This window comes from Symsagittifera roscoffensis, chromosome 6 (assembly GCF_963678635.1).
Source record: "Symsagittifera roscoffensis chromosome 6, txSymRosc1.1, whole genome shotgun sequence".
Lineage (NCBI taxonomy): Eukaryota > Metazoa > Xenacoelomorpha > Acoela > Convolutidae > Symsagittifera > Symsagittifera roscoffensis.
Genome location: NC_087067.1, coordinates 15,911,009 through 15,936,761, shown reverse-complemented (window position 1 = coordinate 15,936,761; position 25,753 = coordinate 15,911,009). Strand labels below are relative to the sequence as shown.

The following is a 25,753-nucleotide window of genomic DNA, read 5'->3' as shown; positions in this document are numbered from 1 at the left end:
AGCCGAGACATTTGGTCGTGTAGAAATAGGCCACCACTAAAAGATGAAGATACGATTTAATAAAGGATATAACATAGCTGCAGATATTGAAAACTGTCAATGTTTTTTGGAAACGAGTTCAGAAACAATTTTTTTTTGAAAAGTCTCATTTTCCCTCAACATTTAATTACAAATATTAAACCAAAAAGCTTGAGTTACGAATTTCGTTTAATTAATGTTGAAGTTTTCAAATTTCGGGTTCTAATACAAATGTTTATACTCATGCTTGTGAGAAACAAATTTGGCTAAAGGAATGTTTTTCATTCAAAACCAAAGTAGTTTACGGGGAAGATAATTGATAAAAATTTATGCACTATCAACTGTGATTCAAACTGTTCACAATTTTTTAAGTTTTTGGGTTCAGATAAAATACTAAGTGCGCCATGCAGAGTTGTGCGAGACTTTTGTGGAGGCCAGCAACAAAAATGCTGGGGTATAGTATCGATAGATTAAATTTGATATCAGGGGCGGATCTAGGATTTTCTCGAGGGGAAAGGGGGGTTGGCGGATTTGCAAAAAAAATTTTCGAAAATTTTGTCGACTTTTTTTAGGTCGCCGGAATTGATTTTCCGAGCTCTCCCAAAGCAGTAAAAAGTCCCTGTTTTGGTAAAATTTTCAGCGCCGCAGGCAAAATTTTGCAAAACAGGCCAAAAAATGTTCTTAGGCAACTTTTTGGAAAATTTTCACCAAAAAATAGCGTTTTTTTTTGGCGCGCGCTCCCCCCTCAAAGTAAGTATTTATTGGCGCCGAAGGCGCGTTTAGAAAAAATTTTCGGCCCGTCACCAAATATGGATATCTCAAAATAGTACAAAGGGGGGACCCTTTGGGTCGGTAGGGAGGCGAATCCCTGAGAAGGAAAAGGCGTCCGCCCCCCGCCCGCCCCAAATCCGCCCCTGTTTGATATGAATACTGGATCCGACCCTGCCACAGAAGACGAAATCAACAAAAACTTAACAAAAAAAAACAAATCAAGTAAAATTTGATTTTTTTTTTCAAAAAATTCAGGATAATGTTTAATTGCTTGATTCAAGCCACTGTTGTTGAAACATTATGTGTTTCTTGCACAGCAACAGGTTTTTATGCTGTTCTTTTTTTGTGAATTTAACGCCTCTGGAGATATGAGGTCTATCGGAGATTTTTACATAAATTAGATTCAGGTTTATTATTTATTGAATTTATTGATTGGTTCTTTGAAACCTGGGTTTATCACTGGTAGCCCAAAAAGAATGAATACTTTTTTTGCCGGGCTCGTTCAAAGATTTTTTAAATTAAGTCCACAATCATTATGTTGAGGTTAATTGATTGGTAATTTCGAACGAAATACCTCAAGGTTAATTAATTGGTTCTATGAAACCTGGATTTACCGTTGATTGCCCAAAATGGATGATTTCATTCAAACCTAAAACTGCCTAATTTACCTATTAAACTGAAGCTTTCCAATGAATAATTTTAACTCTGAACAAAAAAATATCAATGAATTATGTCAAACGTTTTCGCAACAAAAGACATTGTCATAAAAAGTTTTAACCTTACTTATGGCTTAAGCATTCTAACTAAATTAATGTATTTGATGAATTTTGAAGCAACTTTGAGGGATAGTGTTTAAGCTATTTGTTCATGAAATCTAAACAACACTGCTCGTATCAGGGCGACGCCCTGAATGTTCCGACTGCTTTTAAGGTTTATGGAGCAGTAGTAACAAAAAAAATTAAATGTAATAAAATAAAATGAAAAAAAAAATCTAAAATTTGAAATTTTTTTAAGAAATCATCCCGCCACACGCCATATAAAGTGAAAAAGAATAGACTTCGTTCCTTGTAACAAATCAATTCTTAAAAATAAGCTTCTTTCAACCAACTTGGAATAATTTCTAAGGCGGATTAAATCTCCGCTTACGCGTTAGTAGCGCAAAATATATGCGCGCGTTAATTGTCCCAAATTGGCCAAAATGGCAATATTTAAACCCCCATAATTTTACGAAAAATAATCACAGGTGAAATATCTTTTCAAATTTAAGCTCAGGACAAAAATACTTTTCGAATGATATTAAAAAAATTCCGTCAAAATGGCTAGTTAGAAAGTCGAAATTTGTCTGAAGAAAAAAAACCCACCCGAGCACAAATATTCCGTTACTTTCGTATCCAAAGTCGATCGGAACAACAAGACTGCTCGTATCAGGGCTGAGCCCTAATTTTTATGACTGCCTTTTAAGTTTTACGGAGCAGTAATAACAAAAATATCATTAACATACTATGTGTAAAAAATAAAATGAAAAAAAATTCTAAATTTGGAATTTTTTCTATGAGAATCATCCACCCACACGCCTTATAAATTACAAAAGAAGAAATTTAGTTCCTTGTAACAAACAATTCTTACAAAGAAACTTTTTTTCAGCCAATTTGGAACAATTTCTAAGACGGATTAAATCTCGGATTACGCGTTAGTAGCGCGAAATATATGCGCGCGTTAATTGTCCCAAATTGGCCAATATGGCAATATTTAAACCCCCATAATTTTTTTTTGAAAAATAACCACAGGTGAAAAATCTTTTCAATTTTAAGCTCAGGAAAAAAACCCTTCGAATGATGTTAAAAAATTCCGTCAAAAATGGCTAGTTAGAAAGTCGAAATTTGTCTGAAGAAAAAAAACCCACCCCGAGCGCAAGTATTCCGTTACTTTCGTATCGAAAGTCGATCGGAATAACAAGACTGCTCGTATCAGGGCTGAGCTCTAATTTTTACGACTGCCTTTTAAGTTTATTGGAGCAGTAATAACATAAATATCATTAACATACTAAGTGTAAAATATAAAATGAACAAAAATTTCTAAATTTTGGAATTTTTTCTATGAGAATCATCCTCCCACACGCCATATAAAGTACAAAAGAATAGTTTTCGTTCCTTATAAAAATCAATTTTTACAAATAAGCTTCTTTCAACCAACTTGGAACAATTTCTAAGACGGATTAAATCTCCGCTTACGCGTTAGTAGCGCGAAATATATGCGCGCGTTAATTGTCCCAAATTGGCCAAAATGGCAATCCTTAAACCCCCATAACTTTACGAAAAATAATCACAGCTAAATTATCTTTTCAAATTCAAGCTCAGAAGAACATAACCATTCGAATGTTTAAAAAAATTCCGTCAAAAATAGCTAGTTAAAAAGTCGAAATTTGTCTGAAGAAAAAAAACCCACCCCGAGCACAAATATTTCTTTACTTTCGTATCGAAAGTCGTAACAATAAATTAAAGAAAACAAAACTGCTCGTATCAGGGCGAAGACCTGAATGTTCCAACTGTCCTTTAAATTTAATTGAGTAGTGTTTGCTTTGAAAAAAAATCAGAAACTTTCAAAAATAATAAAAAAAACTCTATTTTTTTTTTAAAAACCATAACCAAATTCTGTAAAGTACAATAGGGTATACAAAAGGGTATATCGCATATATCAGAGTAATAAATAGACCAAACAGCATGCCTCAATTTAATTTGGAATGATTTTTCAGACGGATTAAATCTTCTCTGACGCGTTAATAGCACAATAAGATTGCGCGTAATTATCTAAAATTGGCAATCTTAAACACCCATTTTGTTATGAAATTTGGGCACATGTGATAGTGATTATTATTTTTTCAGCTCATGACAAAAAAGTTTTTCGGCTGATATAAAAATTACTTCAAAAGTTGCTAGTTAACAATTCGAAATTTGTCTTGGAGAAAAAACCTTCTTGAGCGTAAATATTTCGTACCTTTCTTCGAAAGTCGAAACAACTAGCAATGCTTTTGATTTGGCAACAAAACTCGTTGCCGAATTTCGGCTGCGATTTTTGGCCTGTTGCCGAATCCGCTAACATATCACAAAGTATACAGTTTTGACTTGTAATGTATTTCTAACAATAGCAATTTTGCTCAAAACAATCATAAAAAAAAGGAAGGTTAAGCAAGCAAAGCATCTTCTACTCTTTTTTCCCTCCTAAAAAATTGAAAAAAAACACTATTTTTTTCGTCACGCTGATTTAAAGTATTGATGTGATAACCGTGGTCGAAATTAATGTACGTGAACTATTTCATTTAAAATAATTCTGGTTTTTTTTTAATTGTTGGCTTGCAAAATAAAGTTACAGATTATAAGTTCACGAAGAAACCCTGAAAAAAACAAGTTTCACCCTGAAACAATGAGTTTTAATGAGCTTATTTTGAAGTTTCAATCCTCACAATTGAACAAACAGAATTGAATAACAAGTCCGTAAAATGAATGTTACAACAACTACAATTACTAAATGGCGATAAGGAAACTATAGGAGTTTTGCAATTTTGCATGGGCTTAAAGTTCAAGGTATGCTACAATGTCTAAGAGTTTCCTTAAGCTTTACAAGGCTGAAAATTACCTAGAGGCGCTTTTAGAGTCTCTGCTTTGAACATGCGGTCTTCCTTCAGCTCCACAATTCTCTCAGCTGGGTCAAACTTCTTCACTCTTTGGATCTTGCTTCTCTTCTTCACACATTCAGAAGGACGGATGGCCACAAAGAGGAGAAAAAGAGATGCCAGCAGGATTTTAGACCTGAATAAATAAGTTTATCAGTTAATTATGAATTCCACTTCTTTTTTTCCGTATGATAGAAGCTTACAATAAAATTGTTGGTCAAAAATATGCAAAAATTGATCTTATTTCAAAATGTAGAAGCATCTAACAAGAATTCAAAACTTCCAGGTTTACTAAAAGACTTCAAAAATTAGACATGAAAAAATCTAGACATGAAAAAACGAAGCAATAAATTGAAATACCATAAATTTTGAATTCTTTTTAGATTCATCTACATTATAAAATGATATCCACTTTTTTAAATAAATTTTTGACCAAAAAAATGTCTTAAAACTTTTATTATACGGAAATCGCTACCAAATTTTTTAATTAGCTCACCTCATTATCAAGTTGTTAAGTATATAAAATTGGCTTTTTTGAGATGAAGCGCAGAGCAATTTTTTAAAATAAAATCTAAATTAGTTTTGTAATAATAAAAACGCAACTTGTCTATTGCATCATCTCTGAATACACCGAATACAAAGTGATCTGACTTGGTGAGGATGATGATTTGGATGGTTGGCGACATTTGGTTAAAACAAGGGGATTCCACGTTAGCACTGAAAGGCAAACATACACGTTAATAAATCAGAATTAGGATATAGAATTGTGAGATATTGCTGAAATCTTTTAATCGTGTAATGGCGTCACATTTCCAGGAGCAAATATATTGAATAAACAAGTAATTAAATAACGAAAGGTGAAAATGTGACGGTCTGTTACGCATACGTCTTATTTCGAAAAAATTTCGAATATTTTTTCATGTGTACCATTATTTAAACTTTTTTTCTTCAAACTTTTAGAGTTTTTGCGCGGCAATCAAGGTTCGGTTCCGGCCATTACAGGTCGGAGCGTGGCTGATCACTATTTCTCTGTTTGACACTCCGAATTGTGGTTTCGAATTTTTCCAAACATTACGAGGCCAAACTGTGCGTTCTGTGCATTGTAAGCGGAATCCGCAACAGGCCAAAATCAGATATGTCGCGGAATCCGCAACATTGCTACTTTTCTTTGATCTTCTATGCTGTTTTGGATTCCACAAACAAACACCTAAATCATTGTACCGCTCAAAATCGCTCCAAAAATAGGCGAATTTGCGGAATCCGCAACTGTATTTGCGGAATCCAGAACAGTTTGTGGAATCCACAAACAAATGATTAGACAATTGTATCGTTAAATTGCACTATTTTTCACTCAGTATAATTATCGAAAATTTTACTATAATAGTTGTCAGCAGGTAATAAGCATCTTGAAGTAACAAAGATGAGATGTGATGGCTTAAAAATTGGCATAAAAAGCGACTCAAGGCGGTTTATTCTGAGTAAAATTTTTTATGCATAAACACAGCTTGCAAAGTTTACCTTTCGTTTTTGAAAAGCATATCTTTAATATTTCGACCATCTCGGAACATCTCGGAACATCAAAGATACGGGAGAATAAATCTCGGAACATCAAAGATACGGGAGAATAAAATGATGTAAGGTGGGCCTACTTTTCAAAACAATTTCAAATACCTTTAAAACAAGCTTAAGGTATGTCAAGTGCGGTATCAAAAAAAGTCTTTCAAACGAGAAACGAGCTCCAAAAAATCGAAAAAAAAATTCTAAATTTTTCTGAGATTTTCGATTTTCTGATCAAATTTCACAAAAAATGATGGCGCTTTTACGTTGTTTGAGCTGAGACACATTTGTTTGCTGTAGCTGTTTTTAGCAGCCGGGTTTTTTAATTTGTGTTTAAGATCCAACCTATAGTTTTTTTGACGACGTTTGATTTTTTTGGGTAGAAAAACAATTAGGTTTTCTAAAAAAAAGGTTATGAGAAATCGAAAAATCTATCTCATAACTCACGCTGTCTAAACCTTCTTTACAAACTTCCGTAAATCATTTAATTAAATTTTAAAATTAACAAAAAATTTAGGCCATAACGTTGTTTTAATAAATGTTTGTCAACTGTTCATGTTTTCTTATATCATTTCAAAATGAAAAAGGAAGGAGTAATCAAATTAATACACAAAAAGTAAGAATAAGGCTGCTAGAGTGCTCTATCAATCCATACCCTCTTTTACTCTGCTCAAAAAATTTACTTTCAATTCACAGCAAACTTTGTGGTTCGTGTGCTGTTTTTTTTCTCATGAATATACAAATTTTTACGTGTGGTTTAAATAGGGGAAAAAAGATATAAAATAGGACGTTTTTTTTTATATCCAATTTGTTGAGTCGCATTCTTTTTTTAGCAGTCAATGGCGGATAAATTCTGTTACATATCAACTTAGACTTTAATAAAAAATTCCAAACTTTAAATAAGGAACATTTCATTTTAGTCATATTTGTCTAATTCTTATATAAAATGCTTTTTTTTGCGGGTGAGAGGGTCTTTTTTGTGTTTTTATATGCCCCGTTTGCTTCTGCCCCGTTTGCCCCGTTTCCATAATTTCGAGTTTGAAGCAAAATTTCTTTGTGGTCCTTTTTCACTCTGTTGGTTCCGCTTTCACCCGATTTCACCACAACTGATACCTATTTGGCTTACTATAATTTCATTTTCCATCTCGTATTTTGGTACGTTCAAACAAGGGGGTACATTGCCGTTGAACTTCATTGACTTTCTTCGATTTTCCAATGTGAAGAAGCGTTCTAACTATCTGTCTCCCAAAACTAGGAAGCTGCAAATGAAAGTGGGCCTAATCCCAGGTTCAATTTCTTCCGGCAGAATATTAAAAAAAAACGTGAACATTTTCTTCCATTTTTAATTGAGCATTTTCATCCATGATTTTTTTCATGTTTTCTTATATCATTTGAAATTGAAAAAGGAAGGAGTCAAAATAAAATAAAAACTTAATTGTCTGAAAATTTAATTTTTTTTTGTCAATGTCTGGTTTGTTTCAATGAAAATTCTTTCATGCCTTTTTGTTTTAGTATCAAAGTATTACATAAAAAATAAGGGTAAGGCTGATAGAGTGCTCTATCAATCCACACCCGTTTTAGCTCTGCTCAAAAAATTTACATTCAATTCACCAAATACTTTGTGGTATAGTTCGGGATTTTTCTTACATTAAAAAAAACTTTTGCGTGCTGTTTAAAACCGAAAAAAAAAGAAATAAAAATAGGACGTTTTTTTATATCCAATTTTTTGAGTCCCGTACTTTAGCTGGAGTATTTTTCAGCACTCAATGGTGGAAAAATTCTTTTAAGTCTCAACTTAGACATTGATAAAAAATTCCAAACTTTACTTGAGGAACATTTCATTTTAACTATATTTAACTAATTCCTAAACTATATATGAAAAAATACACATACTGGAAGATATTTTATTTTAAAAATTTAGATTTTACGAGCTTACTGTCAAATCCCAGCAAATTTTTTTTGATTATCTCTGCAATTTGCAGCAAGTTTTCAATAAATCAAGGCTGCTGGTACCCAATTAAAGCCGTGAATGGCGCAGCTGTCCTCTAAGGTTGACAATTTTGATTCAAAAATATATTTTTTTAAAAGATCTAACGCTTACATCAAACACAGTGTAAAAATGGATGCTGTTTGCATTTACTAACAAATTTACTGCATCAATTGTAAGCCTCCATTTTAAAGACGCACTTGATACGTTTTAAAAGAAAGCCAGAAGTTCGGAGAAACCGGAAAACTGAAGAAAAAGATTTTTTAAGTGAATTTGACGAAAAATATTTAGCCTTTTTTGAATTAATTAATGGTATAGATTATTGTTTGTTCCGATTTTATGCTCGGCGACGATTTTTGTTATTCAGTCAATTTTTAACGGTCAAAATAATAATTTTCAACAAAAAAATTATACCCCATTGAAGTTATCGACTTCGTGAGTTCAAATGTAAAAAGATATTTTACTTCAGATTTTTTTTGTAAAATTCTGGGGGTTTGAAAATTGCCAAACTTTCCATGTTCTTGACTAAAATATGCGTTTTGAAAAATTTATACATAATGCTGAGAGCCCAACGCGGACTATTTATTCGTGGCGAACTATCCCGCACAACAAAATCGTTCCAAGTTGAATTGAGGCTAGCTAATTGGTCGTATTAATTTGATATTGTCAAAAATTTATAGGTTTTCAATATTTTTTTTTCTTAAAACTATTTGATATGAATTAAGACACAGTACGAGCAGACTTGTTCCGAGTTTTGTAACTAAAGTAATGGAATATTTGCGCTCGGGTTGGGTTTTTTTCTTCAGCAGACAAATTTCGACTTTTTAATTAGCAATTTTTGACTATTTTTTTTATCGTTCGAAAGGTATTGTTGCCCTGAGCTTATATTTGAAAAAATATTTACCTGTGATTTTTTTCCATAATGTTATAGAGGTTTAAAGATTGACATTTTGACCAATTTGGGACAATTAACGCGCTATATATTTCGCGCTATTGACGCGTAAGCGGAGATTTAATCCATGTTAGAAAGTGGCTGAAGTAAGCTTATTTGCCATAAGTGGCTTAGTACTAGGGGCGAAATGTATCATGTTGTACTTTATATGGCATATGGGGCGATGATTTTCACACAAGCAATCTCAAATGTTAAAAAAAATCAATTTATTTTTTATATTCAACTTTTTCATGTTATTATTGCTCCATAGACCTCAAAAAGCAGTCGGAACATTCAAGGTTTCGCCCTGATACAAGCAATCTTGTTGTGCTTCAATTCAGTTTGGACCAATTTTTGAGCCGGATTTTTTTCACTGCCTCTGAATTTCGGAATCTCTCTAGTTTCAGGGCAAATGATCACCTTTGAACGACGTTTTAAAATTGAAATCAATTTCTTGTTTATCTTCTATATGTGAAAAACAATTATCTAACAAACGCCCTTTTAAAAAGCCGAAATTGGTCTGAGCAAAAAAAACACATTGCCTAAAAATTGCCAGTCTTTTTTTCCATATAAAATTGAAGCAAAGACGAAGGTTGAACTGTGCATGTTACAAGATGTATATTTATAAACCATCATATAACAATCTTCTGATATCAGGCTGGCTTCTAAATTAAATGCTTCATATGAAAAATACGTGTTATATACACAGATAGGACTTAAAACCCTAATTTTTTACCGTCAGGCTCTTGTTCACGTGACTATTAAATCTTTTATAATTCATTTGTTGACTAGGTCCTACTTTTGACTTTCTTTGACTTTTGAAGTAATTCAATCCCAATTTTGGGTCATTTTCTCTGCAATTGATTTCAAAACTAATAGGCACTTTATTTGATCAACTGCTTAACAATTATGTATGAATTTACTTTGTTTCCGTTAATTTTTGATCTTTTTGGGACTGGAATTTTCGAAAAAGAGGCTAAAGTTTTTTTTTAGCTGGCGAACTTTCGTTACGAATGAATTTACTGGAAGTGTTTTTTGTTGAATTTACTGTTGTTTTTCTGATACGCAGATAGACGAAAGAGACATTCTATAGTTAGCAGATCTTGGGTAGATGAGCAAAATAGTGATCGGGAAAATCGACAATCTTTGTCGAGCTCCGTGATGATACTGAAATTCAATTGGCACCCAAATTGAAAAATGAGTAGTTAAATTTTAATTGTTGAATTGCACCGGTTGATTTTGTTAAATAGCATCAATTGATTGAAATCATCTACATCTGCACAACCATTACATTTAAACGACAAGAACTCATAAGAAATGGAACTCCTTTTACATAATCTCTTTAATGCTTTTTTTGTTTCAAAATTAATCTAAACTGAAAATAAGATTTAAAAATTACCGAAAGTGATAATCAATGTGTATTAGGAAGTGGTCGACGAAGACGCCGAGGAAATTGTCGTTTCTTTCGAGCTGAAAGTGAACGATGATAAATTGATGGAGCTGCGCTCGGAAACAGTTTTTCCATTGTTGTCTCTGTCATGACTAGTACCCCTACTAATACCACCCGTCGCGCCCTCCTTGGGCCCCAGACTTTTGTATGTAACCATCGAGCCCTCATTACCAATACCTGTACCTGGTTTCTTATTCTTTTCACCACTTTGGTCACGTGGCATGTCAGTTGTTTCTGTCGATTTTTCGTCCTTTGTGGAGTAGAAGTTTGTCGAGTTTCTAGACGCTCGTTCCGAGCCTTTACTTGACGCTACAGTGCTGTGTGATGTTGTAGAAGAGTCGGTTCCGTTCGGTTTTAAGTCGTGTTCTCTGCTGGTGTTACTAGAATCTCCGGAGTCGGTGCTTCTCCTGGAACCTATTTGGGAAATGTGGTCTGGTCGGAGGTTGTAATTGTGTTCTGGCGAGTCATCGGTCGAAGCGTATTCTTCCTCATTCACTTGTTCTTGTAAAGGACTGATGTTTGAATTTGTCGACTGCTCTTTGCTCATTACCTAAAAATATTCAGACTCAACTGAACATGTTTTTTTTAAAGAAATATTCAGCTAAAATTAAAAATCTACCCACAATCTCTTTCTAGCTTGTCGATGTTATTTACAATTGTTAATTGTAAACAATTAAGGTCACCTTTCTCTCAACTTGACTTTTGACATTACAGCCAAGCTGACTCACTCGTTTCTCTCAACTTTTCAAAAACAGCATGACTTACAAGGAAATGACAAACTTTCAGGTAAAATAATGTTTCAATTTATACGAAAACTCGGGATTAATATCAACTTTTCTGAATAACCCCCTTATTAACAGTTCCCCTTTTTCTAACGTTCGCCTTTTAGTATTCCCCGTACCATGTAATATAATATCCCTATTTATGATATTATATTTACCTTAGTTTTATCCCTGATTTACTATTGTATTATTTTTCATGTACTTACTCAACTGATGCCCAACTGCATGGAACTCCTTTGACTCAACCCTTAAAACTACCCTTACTAACAATTGGTGTACTACTCTCCTCAGGTAATTTACCCAATTATTATATTGGCGCCCCACAAGGGACTGGCGTTCGAAAACTGGTTTCGCTTCGACGTCATCACGAAATGGAGATCAATACTTTGATCGACATGCTCGAAAACAACATCTACGAGGAAGAAGATGATCTTGAACTCATCAATGAAACGTTCACTGAATTGTCTCAATTCCAACAAAAACTTGATACCCTGAACGATCAAATGTTACAGGCTGGTTCTGAACACGATTTTGAAGAACATTCTCACTGGACAGTACAGTTGAAACAGAAAATCCGAGTATTTTCAATGAAAGTGAAAAAATATTTGAAAAAACAAGTGTCAAATCCTGCTACTTCTACAATTCCAAATAACAGCGCTCAAGAAAATGCTACTTCAATTTTCCCACAGGAAACCGCAACCTCCATGCCGACTGCAAACATAATGGATATACCAAACAACAACCTTATAACCATGAGCAACAATACTCAAGGCAATGCAAGAACAGCTGCCGCTGACGACAACCTTTCGGCGCCATTTCAAGGCGACCAATCATTTTCAAATCCATTTGCTAGTGATGTTCCTAACCACAGCTCACAACAAGCTAGTGCTGCAAACCCTCCTAACAACAACAATCGAGCTTTGGCAACTAATTCAAGCGACACTTCTACTACATTCAGTCGATCAGTGCCAAAACTGAAGCCTACAATTTTCAATGGCAATCCCAACTATTGGTTGCACTGGTATGGTGTATTCGTATCATCGATTCATAATTCTAATATGTCTCCAACTGAAAAGATGATCCATCTTCAATCATTGGTAACTGGCCCAGCTAAACTAATGATAGCTGGTTATGGTGCAAACGGCGACACATACGAACTAGCACTACAACGTCTTCGTGAAAACTTTGGCAATACCAATAGAATTGTCAACTCTTTTTTGCAACGTCTTGCAAATTTCAAACCTCCAAATCTGGCTCAACCAGAATCATACATGCAGTTTTCTGCTTTTCTCCTAACTTTAGTGGACACTTTTGAGCAACTTGGTTTTGTTCACGATATTTGTTCTACAACAAACTTGAACACTGCTCTGGCAAAGCTTCCCGACCCTGTGAGATTAGAATGGAATCGCTTCGTCATCGACAAAGACTACGATCAACCCTCCTTGAGACATCTAGCACAATGGTTTCAACGGTACGCACAGGCGTGTCGCGACATGCCTCCGACAGGTTTCCGAAACCAAAACAATAACAATTTTAACAATTCTTCTGGAAACGCTAAACACCCTAGTGGTTCCCGTTTCAATGGTTTTACTACAAATGGTGTAGGAAATCAAAATCAGCGCTTTAACCATCAGGGAGATCAACAAAACTCTCGTGCTCAGAATAATGTAAACTCGAATGCTTGTCCTAGTGGAGACACCTGTGGACCTCTCTACAAATGCGAGCACTTCAAAGCTTTAGACCCTAAGCAACGAAAAGAGCATGCCCGAAAAATGCACTTATGCTTTAACTGTCTAGGGAATCATAGGTTTACTGACTGCAATTCGAAATCGCTCTGTCGAACCGATAATTGTGGTAAAAAACACCACACTCTACTCCACGATCCTTCTGATACTTATGGAAAAAACCCTAGTAAAGCTGCAGTGAATCGCGCAATAGCTTGTCAGAGATCAGGTCAATCAGCTTTTGTACCAATCGAATTATCAAATGGTGATAAAACACTTTGTACCTACGCTTTCTTAGATAGTGGTAGCTGCGTAACTCTACTACTGGACTCAGTGGCAACTCAACTAGGCTTGGACGTCAACAAGAAGCACTCACTTCCCATATCTGGATATCATGAGACCAAGTCAGTTCAAGTTACATCTGTGGATGTACAAATTAGACCATACAAAAGCACATCGACTCCAATGACGCTCGATGACGTACTCACGGTAGATGAAAATAATTTGGCCCCAGTTGATATTTTTCAACTAAACGCAATGTGCAACAATTTTCCACATTTAAAGCATGTTAAATACCCGGACTTAAACGACAATAGCATATCGCTAGTCATCGGAAACAACAATCCAGAATATCATGAGATCAAAAATACCGTTTATGGCCCCAAGAATGTTCCCTGGGCTATCGAAACCCTTTTGGGATGGACATGCACAGGTCGGAACAAAACGCAATATAATTCCGTTCCATCTGTTCCGGTGAACTTCACACAAGTTCATTCACACAATAACTTAGATGAAAAATTATACCAGAAAGTTCTCAACTGGATGAAAATAGAAAACACAGGCATCGCTTCTTCAAAACGCTCGCACTCCAAATCGGATAAAAGAGCAATCGATATTCTCGAAAACTCTTGTACTTTAGTAGATGGTCACTATCAAATTGACCTTCTTTGGAAAGAGGATACTGATCTTCCAAATAACCGTTGGCTAGCTGAAAAGCAACTCAACAGCCTCGAATTTCGCCTTAAAAGTAAACCTGATTTAAGGGAGAAATACCGCGCAACAGTCATCACCGACTTAGAAAAAGGCTTTGTCACCAAAATAGATGCAAAACATGACACTGCAATCAAATCTTGGTATTTGCCGCATCATCCAGTGACAAATGTCAACAAACCAGACAAAGTTAGACGAGTCTCAAATGCTTCCAGCATTTTTCAGGGTAAATCCCTCAACTCGAGTTTGCTCAAAGGGCCCGATCTTTTGTGCAACTTAACAGGTCTCATAATTCGCTTTCGACAAAATAAAATAGCAATATCTGCTGACATAGATGCTATGTTTATGCAAGTGCTAGTCAGCCCAAAGGATAGACCTTTTCTAAGATACCTTTGGAAAGAAAATGGTAAATTAGAAACTCACGAATATACACGACACATTTTCGGTGCCACAGACTCACCATGCGTGGCTTGCTACGCAGTACGACGATCTGCATCAGACAGTAAAAACGACTTTCCTCTGGCTTCTGAAATCATTCAACGGAATATCTACATGGATGATTTGTATGTCACTTCGTCAACGGTAGAAGAAGCCCTCCAACAAATGACACAACTACGAGGATCTTTATCTCGAGGTGGGTTCAACTTGAATAAGTGGAACTCAAACAGTAAACCATTCCTGGATTCAATTGATCCAAATATTTTAGTCAGCCCTAATGATCCAACGCCTAAACATCAACGAGTTCTCGGTGTGCACTGGAATACCAACACTGACTGCTACTTCATCGATAACAAAAAGTTTGTAAAAATTCTACGTATTGGCATTGCTACGCAACGGAAACTCCTGAAGTATACCGCTTCTTTATTTGACCCACTCGGAATAGTGGCTCCATTGACAATTCGGATTCGAAAAGTTCTCCAATCTGTTTGGTCACAAGGTGTTAAGTGGGATACTCCATTAGACACGGATAAACTTCCCGATTTCAAACTTTGGGTAGACGAAATGGAAAATTTCGAAACTGTTTCATTCCAAAGGAACTTCTTTGATAAAGAAAACCCTGCTTCAATCCAGCTTCACACGTTTTGTGATGCATCAGAATTCGCTCTCGCTGCTGTTTGCTACCTAAGAATAGTCTACAGCGACGGCTCCACATCTTTGAAGTTTATAATAGGAAAGACAAGAGTCGCTCCTATGAAACGTGTTACAATTCCCAATCTCGAGTTGCAAGCTGCAGTATATGCTGCCCAACTATCGCTCTTTGTTTCAGAGGAAATTGACCTCAAAGTTGAAAAAACTTATTTCTGGTCTGACAGTACTACTGTTTTGTATTGGCTGCGAACACCTGAAATACGACACAAAATTTTCGTCGCTAATCGGCTTCAGAAAATTTTAGACGTTTCTAAACCTGAACAGTGGTTTCACGTTCCAACTCTGCTAAATCCTGCTGACGACGGTACCAGAGGATACATTGCTTTAGAAATGACCTCAAGCTGTCGGTGGCTACTAGGACCGGAATTTCTGTTGAACGATTCTTCTCAATGGCCTTCACAGGAAAACATTCGGCTTGAGAACATTCCTGTATTCGTTACTTCATTAGAGGCTAAATTTGAGCCTATATTTGACATCAAACGCTTCAGCAACTGGAAAAGACTAATACGGACAGTTGCATACTGCTTCTTATTCGCAGAAAATCTCAAACGGAAGATCAACAAACAGTCGAAGGTCGATCTTCAACTCTTGCATCTAACGAAATCGCACTTTCTCATAATTAAAACTGCCCCAAGGACAGATTTTGTCTCTGAAATTTCAGACATCAAAAAAGAAAAACCAATTGAAGGCAAAAGTAGACTTCGAACATTAGCACCGTTTGTGGACAACTTCGGTATCCTGCGTTCTCGTGGACGTCTCACGCGTGCCCCTATCATGCTATCAGCTAGATATCCAATCATTCTCGCTGGTGAAAACCCCAATGTTCGCCTGCTGTTAGCTAACATCCATGTTCTACATTCCCACTGCGGAAAGGAACAAGCAATGGCCATAGCACAGGAAAACTACTGGATTCTTCGCTGCCGCGTCATGCTGAAAAGTATCATACACAGTTGTATACCCTGCAGAAGAATGCAACAACAAGTCGACTACCCTCAGATGTCAGATCTTCCAATTAATCGACTGCCATCAAAAAATCATTTTCTTTTTGCAACGACTGGATTGGACTACGTTGGACCTTTTCCCATCATCCTTCAAGGAAAACAATACCAAGCGTATATTTTACTGTTCACATGCTTAGTGATCAGAGCTGTGCATCTTGAAATCTCATTAGGACTATCGACAGACAGCACTCTTCTTTGTATCAGACGCTTTTTTGCCCGGCGAGGAAAACCATCGAAAATGGTTTCTGATTGTGGGACAAGTTTTGTGGGCTCCAATTCTGAGCTGAAGAAATGTCTAGACAACTTGGAAAAGAACAATTTGTGGAAAGCATTTGTGGAAAGCATCAATCAGCTGGACGTATCACTCGAATGGAAATTCAACCCTCCTGCGGCCCCTCATTTTGGTGGTTCTTGGGAACGACTAGTTCAGATATTTAAACTTTCCCTGTACAAAGTCATCGGATCAAGAACACTCTCCTATGAAACACTGGCTACTTTCACGACCGAAATTGAATCAACCATGAATTCACGACCTTTAACCAATGTGTCTGACGACATCAAAGATGATCTGCCTCTCACTCCCAACCATTTCCTTCTTGGTCGTGGAACTCCAAATTTACCGCCTGGTATCTTCAAGGACAAGGATTTATCTCTGTCAAAATCATGGAAAGCATCCCAACTACTCGCAGATCACTTCTGGAATCGCTTTCTTCGAGAGTACTTACCAGGTCAGCAGAAACGATCAAAGTGGACTTCTGCGACTTCCAATTTGCAACCCGACGACATGGTCTGGATGTTGGAGGATTTTACACCTCGTGGACTGTGGCCTCTTGCTAAAGTGGTGGAAACCTTTCCTGGACAAGATGGAATAGTCCGCTCAGTGAAGCTGAAAACGCCAACTGGATTCAAAGTTCGACCTGTGGTCAAATTGAGCCGCGTTTTCCCAGTTTCGCAGTAACCAAGCTCCAAATAGCTAACCAACCAAATAATCACGCAACTCAGCCTTCAACATATCAATTAGACAAAGATGAACAAATCTACGACTCGTCAATTCAACTAAGACAATCAGCTCAACGATAGACAAACCAAGATGAAGATGAAAAAGAACAATTTCTGGTTCCCTTATCTACTGGTTCCCTTATCTTTGTATTTTACCGTATCCTTACTATTTTATTCAATACTTTATTTGCAAGCTCTGCAAATGTGGGCGGGTGTTAATTGTAAACAATTAAGGTCACCTTTCTCTCAACTTGACTTTTGACATTACAGCCAAGCTGACTCACTCGTTTCTCTCAACTTTTCAAAAACAGCATGACTTACAAGGAAATGACAAACTTTCAGGTAAAATAATGTTTCAATTTATACGAAAACTCGGGATTAATATCAACTTTTCTGAATAACCCCCTTATTAACAGTTCCCCTTTTTCTAACGTTCGCCTTTTAGTATTCCCCGTACCATGTAATATAATATCCCTATTTATGATATTATATTTACCTTAGTTTTATCCCTGATTTACTATTGTATTATTTTTCATGTACTTACTCAACTGATGCCCAACTGCATGGAACTCCTTTGACTCAACCCTTAAAACTACCCTTACTAACAATTGGTGTACTACTCTCCTCAGGTAATTTACCCAATTATTATAACAATGATTCGACAATTGACCTCTTAACCCCCGACAACAACATTCAATACCACTAACAAAAATCGCAATGCTTAAAATCAGACTGCCCTTGTCACCAATCAAACAAATCACATTGATTTCTAAAAATCAGATTTATTTCCTGAAAGGCTTGATATAGAGATTTTCTACTTCTTTGAAATCACTCATTTTTAAATCATTGCCTCTTTGCAAAAAAACTTTGATATTTGTTTGATAGATTAGTGGCATCACTTTTAAATCTAGTTATAAAGAGAGTGTCTCTTGTTAACCTCCTGCCAGTAGGCTAGATTTGACTTCAGTTGTCGCATGATGATGCTCTCCTGGCTGTTGATGGAGACTGTGCTGTGTCGACACCAGTTGGTAGACGCCGAGTTCGCATCTAAATAGTTAATACCAAATGGTTGACTATATTGGTGACCTTGAGAAAATTAGTTAGTCAAAAACTATATTAATTTAGGTTAATTAATTTTTGAACACAGTTTTGAAACCAGTAATAAAGATAACTCCAGCATCAAAATGAGCAGTTTTAGGTTAATTAACTTCGTTCAAATTCGTTGGCCGAAAAAATTTGCCGACAATTTGGCATTAGCTATAAATAAGAGTTCAGTAACAGTTTGAGTAAAGAGTTCAAAAGAGGAGTTGAACCAGGGGTGGATCTAGGATTTTTACAAGGGGGAATCGGATTTTCAAAAAAATTTCAGAAACTTTGTTGACCTTTTTATAGGTTGACTAAATTGATGTTTCGAGCTCTCACAAAGCATTAAAAAACTCCTGTTTTGGCCAAAAATTCTGCGCCTCAAGGAAGCTTCTGAAAAAACAGGCCAAAAAAGGCGTTTTTAGTCACTTTTTAGAAAATTTTTAGGGTCCTCCAGCCAAAAATGGATCTCTCAAATTAGTACAAAGGGCCCCTCCCCACTAAATCAGCCGGTGAGTTTAATCAACAAAATTTTGACATGAATCAAATAAAAAACAATTAGTAGTTTTAATTATTAAGAGTTGAAAAAATTGGGAAAATCAGGTGAATTGCTCATAAAAGTGTCAACCGACTTATAAACTGACTACATGAGATTTTAAAATTTTATAAAAAGTTATTTCGAACGAATATGAACCCTTGCATAGTCTGAAAGAAATCAATTAAATACAGCAACCTTCATGCTTAAAAAAGCTAACTTTTAGCAAAATGATTCACACTGTGAAATAACTTGAAGTTTTGTAGAATAAGTAGTCGCTTAGAAAATCTAGACTTTTCGCGAACAGATTCAGACTATAAAATAATTTGAGATAATTAAAAGGTTGATCAGCTTGCTTAAGCTTTCCACCATCCGGTTTGCTTATTTTCAAGGTTTCATTTCTTGAATAACTTGTTTAGAAAAACTTGACTTTTTTCGAGAGTACCAATTCGGTCTGCTAAAATATTTTTAAGTCTCATAGCTTCAACAAAAAAATCATGAATTTATCGCAAACCGTTTCTGTTTATGAAGAAATAACTTGGTTTTTTTCAAAACTTCTTGAATAGCTTGCTTAAAAAAATTGCATTTGAATTTTTTGCAAAACGACTTGGTCTAAAAATTATTCTAAAATTTTTCAAAGTTTCATTGCTTGAATGTTTTCAAGAGAAATACTTGAACTTTTCGCTATCCGATTCCTTTCATGAAATTACTTTGCAACAACCTGAAATTTTTTAAAGTTTTTTGTTTGAATACTTGCCTAGAAAACTTTCAATTAATGCAAAAAGATTCAATCTAAGAAACGGCTTGAAGTATTTCAAAGTTTTATAGCCTACTTAGAAAAACCCTAAATTTTCGTGCAATGGTTTAGTCTGAAGTGACTTGAATTATTTCAAAGTTTCATAGCTTGAATAGTTTGCTTAATAAAGATTTGATATTTCTCAGTTTGATCACCGCTATGAAGTTTCATCGCTTGATTGGCTACAAAAGAAAAAGTTAAAATTTTTGCCATCCGATTCGCTTAGTTTTAAAGTTACATAGTTACATAGCTAGAATAGCTTGCTTAGAAAGCTTGATTTTTTCCGAATCGATTTGTTCTATGAAAATCAAGTTTTTTTAAACCGATTTAATAAATGGCTTAACTTGAAATTCTTTGAAGTTTCATCGCTGAAATAGGTTGATCTAACAAGGGTTTGTAAAAAGATGGCTGTTAAATACTCAATTGACTGTATTCTAGTTCGCATAAATAAGAGAGTGAACTAGAGGTCAACACATAACAGCTAGACAGCTTTTAGTTGATTGACAGGCAGGTACCAAACTCACACTTAATTAAAGTATGAGAAATAAGAATAGCAACTAAGATGATTGACAACTAGGATGATTGACAACTGAACATATTGTAGCCCCTGACATTTCCGTATGGATGTAAAATTTAAATACATAGTAATTTAAATTTAAATATAATAACTACACCTTCAACCTGCCGCCTCAACTATAATGCAACAAACACTTGAGTTTTAACAACTTGAGTTTTAGGCTTATGGCCATCCCTCTCCCTGGGTTAACGAGTTTTTGAATAAATGTAGAAATAAGATTCATTTCCCTTCTCCCCCTGGATGTTTTCCTGTTTGTTCCGCCCCCTGGATAGTTTCAATCATAACTCCTCCCATTTTGTCTACTGGCTTTCTCCTTCTAGTACTCCTTCTGGTTCCCGAGCTTTCACTTTGACTGCCTGATTCAACGTCTTCTTCTTGACTACTATTTACAAGACACTCCCGCGCCACTAACGCTGGACGTTCCTGGCTTTCCTTCGCTTGTTTTCTTTGGCCCCCTTTTCCTCGCTTAGCTCTTGTCACTCTGGATTTGGCTTTAGCTCCCGTTCCTCCTTCCATTACTGTCGTACTGCCGCTTGGGCCTTGTCCCGCCGCAATTGCTTCGCGTCTCGCTAGCATTTCTACCGGTAGTCTTGCCGGAATGTTCAATGGCTGATCGTCTTCAGTATCCGAACTGTCGGACTCGAAGGTGGCTACTTGTACCGTCCGCGTAGTCTTAGCTCTTTTTGATTTCGGGCTCACGACTGCTCCTTTCTTTGCGCTCGCTAGCATATCCTTGAGCGTAGCCGGTTTCCGTTTCTTGGGAAGGTCAGGTTTCGGTTTTGATGCCACTGCACTTTTCCTAAGAACGGATCCGTTTTTAAGTTTTAAAGTATGTTCGGATTCAGAGATTACATTGGATTTTAGTAATTTATACCAATTTAGGGTCTTGCTGGTAGTACGCTGGTATAGGGTGCGTCCTCCTCCACTCCCCTGGATGTTAGGGCCAGTGTCTCCACTCCCTTGGATTTGTGGTCCAACTTCCGATCCCTCCCTTGGACATGCGTCCATTTGTTGGTCACTATCCAGCGTGATAGGGCCCTTCGCAAAGTTGGAGCGTATGTTAGATCCGACCTCTCCTCCCAATTCGAATGCTGAGGGAATGCAACTTTACTCATCTCAGGATCAGTTTCGTCTAAACACAAACATTTTTGTTTTAAGACGTTCTTCCAATTCAAGTTTTTCAAACTTGGTTTTTTCGTAAGGTTTCGTAAAACGGTATTGGCCTCCCTGCCGTGGTGAGCGTCAAAAGGTGTTAATTTAGTAGTTGCATTTTTTGAGAATCGTAGAGCGCTTAGCGCTTTATCGACCATAGATTCTAGAGACTTATGTTCTTTTTCTGTCGCATATGTTAAGACAAAATTCTTCAAACTTCCTATTGTCCGTTCAACGGACCCCGTGCCTCGATGATCATTCACTGGGGAGTACATTAGCTCGATGCCTTCTTCGTTACAGAAGCTTTTAAATTTATTAGAAGTAAAACATGATCCCTGATCAACGTGGATCTTCCGAGGTACTCCATGATGCGATATGTACTTATTAAGGAATTTTAAGACCTTATCTGACGTATTAGTGGTAGTAACCATTGCTGACGGCCACCTTGAGAATCGTTCCGTAGCAACCAAAACGTATTTCTTACTTTCGTTCAAGTAATTTATCGGCCCCCAGAAATCCAACTGTAAACATTCATTGGGTTCCCTTGGTTCTGGGACCTTGCCCATGTCTCCCTTGGGTAATAACGGTTTTAGATTCTTACCCGCTTCCGTGCATTGCTGACAGTACGTGGCCTTTGCTGCCAAACTGCGGTACATGTAAGGATACCAGACGTCACGCGCTGCTTCGAACATATTTCTTTTACCGTGATGGTAATAGTGTATCCGCGATTCAACTGGGACTTGCAAAGGTAAAGGGATGACCAACCGTTCATCCAACCACACACAATCGTCCCGTAACGACAGATCGTTAGCGTATTGAGCCCAGTACTTCCCAATCTTTAGGAGTTCTTCTTTCAAGTTTGTCTTCTTCTCCAATGCTTCTTTTACTCGTACTAAGTTCACATCCGCTGGTATGTTCGAGGCAACAAATTCTAAATTAAAAAGTTCTGGTAACGATTGAGACTTCTTGATAACCTTGCAATCACGGGGAATGATGGACATAATTTGCTGATTCGGATTAACAGTAGGAAAAAGCTCGCCTGGAAATTTCGAAGGTATGGAAAGTACTGTATTAATTTTGGAATCCCGTGTGTTTTTAGTAATTGCAACAATTTCAGGGTTAATGACAGTTATTTCATCGCTACTCAATAAGTTTTCATCTAATCTAAGCGGAGAGTTGATCTGAGGTTGTAGTATATTCGGATTGTTAGTTTGGGAATCAATTGTATCGTTTTCAACATTTTCAATTTCAAATACTGGGAAAGAACAATTAGAGTCGCTATCCATTTTGTTTGAGTGTTTGGATGTAGGCAAATTTAACCGTCTTCCAAGGGAACAATATATAGAGCACACTGAATGTCCCTTGGATTTCTTTGATTTACGCGTTATGCAAATTGATCGTTTCCTATTGGTCGTTGTCTTCACGCATGACTTTCCGCCCTCAACCGTCGCTGGTTGTATGCATGTTATTCGTTCCCGCTTGTGATTGGATGAAAACCGTCTAGACTGTTTAGAACCAGTTTCTCGAATGTTCTGATAATTTCGTTTACCAAGGGGTTTTAATTCATTTGTAAAACCAAGGGATTTTCTGATCGAAGCGATTTTTGCCACGGTGAACAAATTATCATATTGACTTATCGGTTTAGGGGGTTCGCTAGGATGCCTCGACAAATAATCTGCCAATCCAATTTTGGCGCCCGGTTTGTGTTCTATTACAAAGTCAAAAGGAATCAGTCTGTCCAGCCAACGTGTCAGTCTTGAAAAAAGTGTTTTGTTTTTCTTGTTATTCCCGTTAAGTAATGAAATTAAAGCCTTATGATCGGTAATGACTGTAAATGATCTCCCTAGGATGTAATTTCTGAAATACTCGACCCCCCATACCACTGCCAGCATCTCAAGCTCGTTAGTGGAATATTTTTTCTCGGCTGCGTTTAAGAATCGTGATGCAAAAGATATAGGGCGCCACCCTTCGGTACCCAATTGCTCTAAAACCGCTCCAAGGCCATTGTGACTTGCATCGCAAACAACTCTAATATCCTTATGAATATCAAAGTGTTTTAATTCAACTATGTTCGCCACCCCCATTTTAATATTTTGGAAAGCATTTTCACATTCCGCGGTCCAGTTATATTCGTTCTTCTTGCTGAGGAGTGGCCTTAATGGAGCTGACATCTCCGCTATCGCCGGTAAATATTTATGCAAGCAGTGGATTGAGCCCATAAATGACTTTAATTGCGTGACTGTTTTAGGAGCTTTTAGTGCGTCTATCGGCGATGTTTTTCGTTTAAGAGGCGTAACCCCCGTTTCGGTTATACGATGGCCAAGCCACTCGCATTCGCGTTTCGCCAACTCGCATTTTGGTAACTTCAAGGATATGTTTTCGTGGTTTAGTTTCCGGAGGATCTTTTCAACCAAGGAGATATGTTCTACTTCCGTTCCCTTGGTTGTAACCAAAATATCATCAATAAACGCGTTCGCTTGTGGGAATTCGTTTAAAAGTGAGTCCTTTTATCGCTGGAACTCTGCCGGCATTGACGTTAGCCCGTAAAACCCTGTTCGGAAGCGGTAAGTTCCTGTCGACCGTCCGCCCACCAAAGAAAAATTACAGTGCACGCTTGTTTCTTCACTAAGCGGTAGTTGCCCATACGCGTACGTTAGGTCCATCGTAGTAAAGTACACTTCCCCTTGTTTTTTCTCGGATATAAGTTGTCCTATTGTATCTACAAGTTCTTCTATATTTGGCATCTGGTATTTGTTTTTATGCACTTGTTTATTAAGCTCTCGTGATTCCAATGCTAATTTTACGGACCCGTCTTTTTTCACGGTGATGACGATCGGAGAAACAAAGTATCGATCCGAACACTCTTTCAATTTTTCTATATGTCCCTGGGTTAATAGCTTATCGATTTCTTTGTCCACTTTTTCTTGGAGCGTTACCGGTACTCTCTGTCTCTTCTGCTGCACCGGTACAAGATTTTTGAAAAATTCTGCTTGAACTTTGTAGTTCCTAATTTTTCCAACTCTAGTAAAAAGTTTTGGGAATAGCTTACTGAAGTATGATTGCCATTGATCCATCTGCTCATCCTCCGGTTCATCGTGCCCCTCCTTGCATGAATTGTCCTCCGCCCCCTGGATGTTCATGACTTGCCCCCTTGGATCTGCTTGCATCAACTGGAGTCCAAGTTTCCCCATCAAATCACGTCCCACGATGGATGGTCTGGTCCCCCCAATGACTCGGACTTCTGCTGTCGTCTTCCAGCCGTTTGATGCTAACTCGAGTTCCATTCTGCCCAACATCTTGATCCGATTGTTACTGTAGTCTCGAAATTCGTCATCGTCAGTGTTATCCTGCTTCAAGTTGATTCCCGCTCTTCCCACTGTTCTTCTCAAATCTTTCAGTGTTAGAATGGAAATCGGCGATCCACTGTCGATCCAAATGTTCATCGGGTGCCCATTAATGAATATTTTGAGTTTAGGCCCGGCAACTTTCAACGCCGTTTCTTTCTTCCGTCGAATTGCCATAACCATGTAATCGTCTGAACTTTCTGATGACCAGCTGTGGTGTTCTCGTTTAACGAAGCCTACTGAATTTGCCGCAGCTTGGGGCTCCACGTCATCCGAGGGGGTATCTTCTTCGTCGAAGAGTTCATCCCCTTGGATCAGTCCAACTGGTTGTCCCCCCCTGGATTGTCGTTTTCCACGGCAAGTCCTCTCAAAGTGCCCAATCTTTTTGCAGAAGTTGCATGTGACGGCTCTTGCTGGGCATCGTTGTCGGTGTTCTGGGGTGAAGTTCGGTTGATCGCAGTTGTAACATCTGCGCTCTTGCATTCGATCGGTTGTTCGACCTCCTCCACGATTTGGGTATTGACCCCGTCCCCTTGGCATTCCTCGTCCCCTGGATCCGCGAATATTACTGACTGGTTCCGTTTTGATCTGTAGGGAACCCCCTGGCGATGGATGCGCCATTCCCGTGGAACCGGATACGGCGCCCTTGTAGCTCCTTGCGTATTTGTCTCCTCTTTCATATGACATTGCGATGCGGAATGCTTCTTCCGGGGTTTTAGTTTCCCGACACAGCTCGTTCTGTGCGTCCCTGTTCCTCATGTTGAAAATAAATATGTCTCTCACCATTTTCCGCTCCTGGGTGCCCAAATTGCATCTTGCCGCCATTCCCCCGCTAAGTTCTGCATAGAACGATTCTAGACTCTCACCCTCCTTTTGTTTCCTCGACAACATTTGGTACATCTCGTACTTTTCGTTCCGCTCTTTCTGAAAAAGAGTTACACAGGTATCCAAAAAACGTGGGTATCGTATTGTTTCCATATCTAAGTGTGGATGTTGATTATGCAAGGCTCTCTGTCCCTCATGTCCCAGGCATAAATACAGATTCGATATCAGTGTACGTTCACCTTCTGCCCGTGGTTTTCCACCAATGTCACCCAGGTCTGCGATCTGTGCTTCAGTTAATGTCGATGGAAAGTAGTAGTCTGACAAGACTAGTCCATGTTTCGCCACCATTGCCCAATGAAATCGTTGTTTCCAGTGTTCCCATAAAAGTTGCGGTTCCGCCTGAGTTGGAGGC

At 37.4% G+C, this 25,753-nt stretch overlaps 2 protein-coding genes and 1 long non-coding RNA gene across 11 annotated transcripts in view; all 3 read right to left on the bottom strand.

Annotated features, from left to right (window-relative positions):
- Nucleotides 1–5,242, bottom strand: LOC134848868 (uncharacterized). The gene is made up of 3 exons (XR_010162961.1): nucleotides 4,956–5,242; nucleotides 4,423–4,595; nucleotides 1–36 (listed from the first exon to the last, which is right to left on the bottom strand). It is a non-coding gene; the product is annotated as an uncharacterized LOC134848868 (long non-coding RNA).
- LOC134847913 (bifunctional arginine demethylase and lysyl-hydroxylase JMJD6-B-like) overlaps nucleotides 1–25,753 on the bottom strand; it is a 500,322-nt gene that overhangs the window by 472,842 nt on the left and 1,727 nt on the right. The gene's annotated exons all lie outside the window — the stretch shown is intronic.
- Nucleotides 10,139–25,753, bottom strand: part of LOC134847911 (cGMP-inhibited 3',5'-cyclic phosphodiesterase 3A-like) — a 109,226-nt gene continuing 93,611 nt past the window's right edge. For all 9 annotated transcript variants that reach the window (XM_063865189.1, XM_063865187.1, XM_063865188.1 and 6 more), the window contains 2 exons: nucleotides 17,967–18,076; nucleotides 10,139–10,934 (listed from right to left, as the gene is read on the bottom strand). In XM_063865189.1, coding sequence (XP_063721259.1) covers nucleotides 10,356–10,934; nucleotides 17,967–18,076 — 689 coding nt within the window. In that variant the 3' untranslated portion in view covers nucleotides 10,139–10,355. The remainder of the gene's footprint in view (nucleotides 10,935–17,966; nucleotides 18,077–25,753) is intronic.